Genomic DNA, 8,443 nt, shown 5'->3' on the forward strand with positions numbered 1-8,443 from the left:
GAGAGAGGGAGATAGAAAGAACTATTATTTAAAAAGTTTTTCCCTACTATTATTAACTATCATTATTCCACAAATTTAAGTTATACATATTTTACATTCTCATTTAAATTTCGAAATAAAAGTATTCTTTATAGTAATAAGTGCAATTGAAGTAATGAGGAGCATGGTTTTGTGTCAGCAATATTATAAAATATTAAATTATATGTAATCACTTTTAAATGTCAAAAAATATCGTAAATTATCATAGATGATCAACAGTATATGCCTATCGAAACAATATAGAGTTTTACAGAGTCATATAGAGGCATGTTAAAATGGATATCCAGAAGTGAATTATCCACAAAATAAGCGACTAACGGTAAAGAAGACAAAGCAGAATTTATGTACCATACAACAACAAAAAGCACAGATGAATTAAATATATCAAACTGTTATTTTCATATAAATTTAATATAAAAAAACTAGATGATTATTTTATGTGATTCCAAATACAAAGAGAAAATGAATCTCTGAGATGCTGAAAGATGCTAGAGAGATAATATTTTTATTTAACTTTATATATAATAAAAGGGCGGATGCAACAATATATTATACATTAAAGATGAAAATTGAATTTTTTTATATAAATTTTATCAAGATACTAAGATCTATTAAAAAATATAAGTACTTCAAAGTTCATAAATATTTATATATTTTTTATATCATTTTTCATAAACTATTCGACATTGTTTTAAATTACGTGCTAAAAATGTGCAGAAGTGAAAATCTATTTCTGAAATAGAAAACGCATTTCATTTCCTTAAAATAAAATCATATGTGAAGCTAAAAAAAGCTTAAAAAAGATGTACAGAGATGATTGATATTATCTGGTATTTTTAGAAATTTAATTCCAATTTATAATGCAATAGTTGAATTTCTGAAAAAATAGTTGAACAAATGCATAATTAATTTATATATAAAATTTATCTATAAAATTCGAAAGCGAAAGCTGCAATATCAATACTTTCAACAATGAATATGGATATATTTTATTTCAAAATAACGAAAAAGATATTAAATTTATTTTTAATTATTGAAATGTAGAGTAACTCTAGAAGAGAAAAATTATTATAGCTACATACTGAAAATGGCAATTAGGATATAAAGAGTAAAAAATTAGTTAATTTTAAAACTCAACAAGATTTTTAAAAAAAATTTTATCTTTTCAAAAATGTTGATAACATCAAACAAATTCCTAAAGAAATTCTTTTGAAACCAAATAATTCATTCAACAAGATAGATTTCGGTATTTAGTTACCATTCCAAATAATTGATAAGATAATCCTCAAGTGGAAACGATAAATTGAATAATACATTAATATATAAATCTCAGTTTACTTGAATTATTATTTAATGATATGTTTAATGGATTATATATGTCAACTAAGCAACAAATGGTAAAAATATAAGAAAACAAATGAACTTCTAATAGTAACTATGTTAAAGTGAAATATAATCACGAAGAAGATACCTTTACTATTAATAATATACAATAAAAATGCTTGAAATCAACATTAAAAATTGTTTAATCTATATAATAATTAAAATAAATAATCTACTCACATATGACATTAAGATGATTGACGGCAAAGGGACTCAAGAGACGACATGCTCTACTCACTTTATGAAGCCATGGAGAGAATTCTTGAGGAATAATAACAACGATAAAAGAAAGCGAATGTGACTCAAATTAATAATTAGTTTAGTATTAGAATAATTTATCTAAAAGCACATGATAATTAAATTATTTTAATTGTGGATACAGAAGAAAGGTAGATAATGAATTGATGAGTGATAGTAACAAATAATTTTAGTTGGTATACCTAGATATTGTATTATATATTATACTTAGATTATTATTGGATTGGTACAGATATTTAGATGAAATAAATAAAATAAAATTTCAATTTATTTTTATATTAAATATACGCGATTATTTTTTGTACAAAACAAATATAATTTATACAAAAGTAAGAAAAAAATAATATACCTGAGGTATATTAGTCGAAACAGCATCATCAACATCTCTCAATCCAAGTACAGCTTGATGAAATTCGAGTAAATCATCGCCTACTAGCTTTTGTACAAAATTAGCAGGGACGAGTCCTCTTCTGCCATCAAGGGTTTCAGCATCCAAAAAGCCATCCTCATCTGGTTGTCCCCAGACCAATAAATAATCACCTCCCTGAACGGGTAGTTCTGCCTCTGGATTCTCATTAGGCGAGTGCTGGAAAGGTTCATAAGTGAAGCGCGCAATATAAACGTAACAACGACCTTTGCCCGGTATATCAAGCATATCCACCTGACCCTCAGGTACTAGGCCAGAATCACCTGAGAGTCGATCTATCTGATTGGTGAGAATGCTAGTTGGAATTTTAGGCATTTGACGAGGACCTAAGAAGTGGTGACCCCCTGTTGCAGTGTTTGTCGACGTTGGTGAGGTGGCACGCAAACTCTGCTGAATTTGTTGTATGATAGCTTGTTGCTGTAATTGATTTGCCTGGGACTGAACAGACAATTGTTGCATCGCATGTAGTGGATCACCTATTGCCTGCAGTATGCCTCCTGATCCTGAAATTAAAATAAAACTAATATAATATTTGATATTATTAACTAATCTTATTTCAATTAAAATACTTTATTACTCTTTTAATATTGATATTTTAATTTAAAATAAATAATTAAATATTAATAATAAAATTTTTATTAAATTTATTTAGATTTAAAAAAATACTTTGATAAAAAAAACTTTAACAAATCTTAACTTTTGACATAAAAACACATAAAATTTTTTTAATAATAATATGATCAGGTAATTAAATTTTTATGTACCATATTCTTTTATTATGACAAAATATATATAGATATATATAAATTAATCTTTATTATTTTCTTTAAAAACTACTTGACTGCCGAATACATAAAATTATTCTAACTAAAATTGAATTAATATATATTTAATATATTAATATGCTAAAAATATTTAATTTATATAAACGAATTAATAAGTATTTATAAAGCTATATAAAGATTAAATAGAAAAACGATAGAAATACTATACTACAGAGATAGTGTACACAGATTATTTTAATTAGTTTGTTTCTCTACAAAGTATACCATATATTATTGTAACTATTACATTCATAAAATATTTAATTACATCAATATATATATATATATATATATATATATATATATATATATATATTGATGTAATTAAATATTTTAAATATTATACATATGTACATTTTATTATATTAATTCTAATTTTCATTAATGACTTATAAAATAAATTTATAATATTCAATTTAAAATTTTATTAATATTTTTAATTTAAACTTCATTTATAATCTTTAATGGATGAAAGTTATATCAATTTTGCCTGAAAAATACTAAATCTAGATGTAGAAATATAACAACTAAAATTCTAATATTTAATGTTTATAAAAGTAACTGAAATTTCAATAATTTATTCGCAGAACAAATTCTTTATATTCATTTTAATATGTAGCTATTGTTATAATAATTAAAAAATCCCTCCTTAAAAGTTATTAAAATAAATGTGGGTATAAAATGATTAAATAAAATCGATTTAAAACCAAGGTTCTCCATAACTTAATAATATCAAATTCATATTCAAATGAAAAAATCTAAGCTCACCTGAAGAAACACTAGATGTCCCAAAAGCATTTGTCCCCACATTTGTGTAACACGTACCGGATGTAGAATAAGTAGTTGTGGCCGTCGAAAAAGGTAACACTGGTTGTGAGACACTAGTTAAACCAGGTAATGTTGAATGATACGATGTTGTTGAATATGGCGGCATGGTTTGAGGTAAATTTGTTTGCATCATAGAAAAATTATGATGACTGAGTTGACTGTCGTAATTGGATGGTTGTACTGAACTGAATGTGCTGTTTTGATGAGATGTCATCAATAAATTTGAATATGTTTTATTCTGAAATAAATTCCTCAAAACATATTGATATGTAGCTAATGATGATAGTTAAAGTTGTGTTTTTAATTTTAATTTAATTTAAAATTCATTATGAGTTATTATATTACAATTAAATTTAGTTGAAGGCTTAATAAAGCATTAAAGAGAATTAATAACAGCTCATAATAATCATCATATATAAAACATAATGCAGTTTACATATATATTATAATATATTATAAATTAAATTATATAACTTAAAATACTTATGATAAAAACAAATTTATTATAACTATCAATAATAATAAATATAACCATAAAAAGAAATTTTCAAATATCTACTGAGTTTATGAAATTATTTTAAGAGAATACTAAAAAGGATTATTAAAAAGATTTTAAATAATGAATTTTTAGTAATATTCAAATTATAGTAATTTTTTAAATAAAGTAATATTTAATTGATGATACTTAAACAATGAAAAAAATTGCTAATTAAAAAAGCTGTTGCTATACAAAAATAAAATATATAACTAGAACATCAAAAATAAAATGAGTGATTTTATTAATTCTAATTAGTAGTAGAGTAAATAAAGATAAATATATATCACTTTATTTGATTTAATCAAACTAATATAAAGAATACAAACTAATAAGATAAAATAAATTTTTTTATAGTAGCTGAAATTGTAAAATATATGTTTATTATTTTGTGTATTAATCAAATTTTTTTAATAGTAATTTTAATCAATTCAAAATAATAATTTATTAATGTCTTTTACTACATGTTACAATTAACATCTCTACAAAACTAATTTATTTACATTTTGTGAAATGGTCTTTTTATGATTATAAATATATATATATACTAATAATATTATATATTTTTATATAAATGTCCAAACTTTCATTAATACATTCAGAAATATATAGGAAGATAAATAATTAACAAAAAAATATAATTAAAAAACACAATAAAAGAAAAGTTTTTATTAACAAATATTTTTAACTAATGTTTTCTTACTTCTTTTGAAAGATTTTTTATATGAATGACTAGATATAAAAACTGATTTCTCTGCACTTTTATTCATATGCTATAAGATAAAAATAAATATCTTATATGATAATTGTTTATCACTTTGAAATAATTAAGAAAAATTCATATAAAATATTTAAATGATAGATCAATAAAATCATTATTTATTGAAAATTGTTAGTATTTCAAGAATTATGTAAACATATAATCTACATTTGTAGATTGAAATATTTTTATTAATAACATGAATCCTACCTGCTTATCGTTAAAATCATCACTGAGAAGATTATTAAATATATTTTCGTAACTAACTCTTGTTTACTGTTTATAAAATTTTAACAGTCATTATTCTGACCTGCTGCGCTCCATTCATTTGATAATTCTGAGAAGATAATCCAGGTTGACTATAATGAGGCAACGTGCTTTGGCTAATTGATGTCAGATAAGAAGATGATGTTGAGTGTTTTTGTTGTTGTTGTTGATGCTGTTGTTGTTGCTGCTGCTGTTGTTGATGCTGTTGTTGCTGCTGTTGTTGTTGTTTATGCTGCTGCTGTTGTTGACTTATCGGCTGTTGATAAGTTTGGGAATGTGGATAGTTTTCTTGATACTGATTTCCCGTGTAGTGGCCGTGCGTCAATTGTGACTGTTGTTTCTGTGCAGTAGTACTCTGTATTTGTGAATTGGTAATATCCAGAAGCTTCTGCTGTTGTTGATATTGTTGAAGCTTTGACTGAAAAACTGGCTGAGATTGGCTAGTAGACAATGCGGAAGGCGCTGGAGGTATCGCTTCATTGTAGTGATATGGAGGTCCATTCGGTGTTAGAGCTGGACAACCCGGCATCAAAGGTGTTAAAGGCATAGGTGAACCCGTAAACTAAAAAAAAACACAAAAAGTAGTAAAATATACTTCGTTATATTAACTCTTAATACTTTCATAATATGACTAAAAGAGTTCCAGATTTACAGTTTAAGAGTTAAAAAAAAAATATATTATAGATTTAAAATTTAATAATTGACAAAAAATTATATATTTATAATTTATAATTAAAAAATTCAAATAAAAATATATTTTAGGTTCATAATAAGTATATTGATAATAATTTTCGGTAATAAAAATTTTCATCTATAATTATTGTTATATTATAATAGGTTATTCGAATTTAAATAATTAAATTGTAAATATTAAGTAAATGTAAATCAATTTCATTAATTTATTCCTTAAAATTTAATAAAAATAATAAATAAATAGATATATTTAAACAAAAAGGAATGAACATAAAACAGAGAGAGAGAGAGAGATAATATTTATAAACGTACATGTGAAATTTGTGAAGCTATTCCAAGACTGAGAGCATGTGGATGTGGGGGATGCTGATGTGCAACAGTTGAAAGGTTTTCTGTGCTTGAACGCAAAATATTCTGAGACATGGATGGCTGCTGCGTTGTAATAGTACCGTGAGTAAGATCAAGATCTTGTAATGTTCTTTAAAAATAAATATTTAAAAATATGTTAAATTATAAGTAATACTTAACATTTTCTTGTCTCTGTTTCATTCTAAACAAAATTATGATTATAATTTTCTATTAGAATTCATTTTTTCAACAAATTAATTATTATAAATATTAAATATGAAATTAATTTAATAATTCTCTAAAACTAATCTATCTTATTACATAAAAATCAAGTGCCATAAATATTTAAAAATAAAATAAATATATGACAATGCAATTAAATATTTTTAAGGTTGATGTAATTAATGATTAATGTATAATAAAACAATTAATAAATAAAACTTGGAAATAGATATTATTTAGAATAAATATATTTCATTATTATTTTTAAAAATTTTTCTGTAATATATTTTAGATAAAAATAATCGTTTATATTTTTCAGACTATAACAATTAAAATTATAATATTGAAAATTAAAAAATTGTGAAATATGCATTCAGAATCTAATTATAGACATTTACATAGGTATATATACGAGAATTTATATAGCAAATATTAATGAATTTAAATAACATTACTTATATAAAAAAAATATTTCAAACAAAATAAAATATTATAAGATCATTGATTTCAAACATTTATTTAAAAATAAATTATATATTAGAAATTGTATAATAATTTTTATGCACAATTTTTGTTAAGAAAAAATTTGTCATTTAATAAAGTTTAACTCGATATTTAGTAGAAATATATAAATCATATGAATTATAGTAACTATATATTATATAAATTCATAAATTCAGACTTCGAATGAAAGCAAATCAGATTCTTCTTTTTACAAAACTAGAAGAAATTATTGGAAAAATATTTGTATATATTCTTTAAAACATACTTTATACATTATCTAAAACTTTCATAAAAAAAATATAATTTGTAGAACCTTTTGAAATTGTCGATATATTCAGTTCAGATTTTTTTTTTATCTGAAAAAACAAATATATAAAGTCTTTTATATTATAATCACATTTCAAAAATTCTGCGTATCCTATTCTATCCTATCATTATTTTAATGAGTATTATTTTAATGCATCTAAAAGCTTTACCCCTTTTCAGAATCCAACCAAAGGTTATGGAAACAACTGAATATCAATATTGTCTACTTATTTGGTGAATAAAAGATAATTTAATAAATCGATCCATAATTAAATAATTTGTAGTCAATATTTTTAAATCAACGTCAAAGAAGTCATAATTATAAATTTGAGAGAACCAAAACTTCCTACTATAATTAAATTGCATGAATATTTATATGTAATACGAAACAAATTCCTGATAAAAATAGAGCCGTATATGCGATACCTGTTCTGCTCGATTTTAGACATGATTCGATCGATTTCGGAGCCCACAAGAGGCCATGTTGCAGTGGCCACGCTAGAGTTTGTCAAGGTGCCAGTGTGACCTAGTGTACTTGGACCACGATTTCGAGCTCTCTTCAGGCTGGTCAATTCCAGGCTGAGCTCCTCGTGTCGAACCATCTGCAATTGTGTCTTTTTTTCCAATTCGCGAATCTGTGATTGTAAAGCTTCCACGGACTCAGGCCCCTGATAACATCCAGCGGTTTTTTCGCGTAAGTGGTGTTGAGCTTCCGCATGTTGACGCTCGAGGTCGGCGCGACGAGCCTCCGTCTCCCGCATTTGCTACAATAAATCATTCGAGTAATTAATATTTATCTATAACATATATTTTTTTATGTCTTTCATTTACGATGGATTAATTATATTTATTTTCGGCTTGTCATTTTTAATATTCTTGAGCCTATAAATCTGAAAATAAAAAATTCCCATAGATAACATGAGATTCTCACATACTAAATGTGAGTATTTTTTTGTAAAATGTAATTAATATAAATAATTTTGATACTTTATCATAAATATTTTTATTATTACGTTCGATTGATATTGTATTGTATCTAACGAACAAAG

The 8,443-nt window shown here is 24.2% G+C and overlaps 1 protein-coding gene across 1 annotated transcript in view; it reads right to left on the reverse strand.

The window, feature by feature from the left end:
* The window catches only part of Rbp (RIMS binding protein), a 30,621-nt gene extending 22,452 nt beyond the window's left edge, over positions 1 to 8,169 (reverse strand). Inside the window, exons 1-6 of the mRNA XM_011505235.1 lie at positions 7,821 to 8,169; positions 6,327 to 6,492; positions 5,553 to 5,883; positions 5,365 to 5,483; positions 3,700 to 3,997; positions 2,030 to 2,610 (exon numbers count right to left, since the gene is read on the reverse strand). Coding sequence (XP_011503537.1) covers positions 2,030 to 2,610; positions 3,700 to 3,997; positions 5,365 to 5,483; positions 5,553 to 5,883; positions 6,327 to 6,492; positions 7,821 to 8,155 — 1,830 coding nt within the window. The 5' untranslated portion in view covers positions 8,156 to 8,169. The remainder of the gene's footprint in view (positions 1 to 2,029; positions 2,611 to 3,699; positions 3,998 to 5,364; positions 5,484 to 5,552; positions 5,884 to 6,326; positions 6,493 to 7,820) is intronic.
* Positions 8,170 to 8,443: the final 274 nt, after the last annotated feature.

The sequence above is a fragment of the Ceratosolen solmsi genome, unplaced genomic scaffold (genome assembly GCF_000503995.2).
Source record: "Ceratosolen solmsi marchali unplaced genomic scaffold, CerSol_1.0 scaffold93, whole genome shotgun sequence".
Classification (NCBI taxonomy): Eukaryota; Metazoa; Arthropoda; class Insecta; order Hymenoptera; family Agaonidae; genus Ceratosolen; species Ceratosolen solmsi.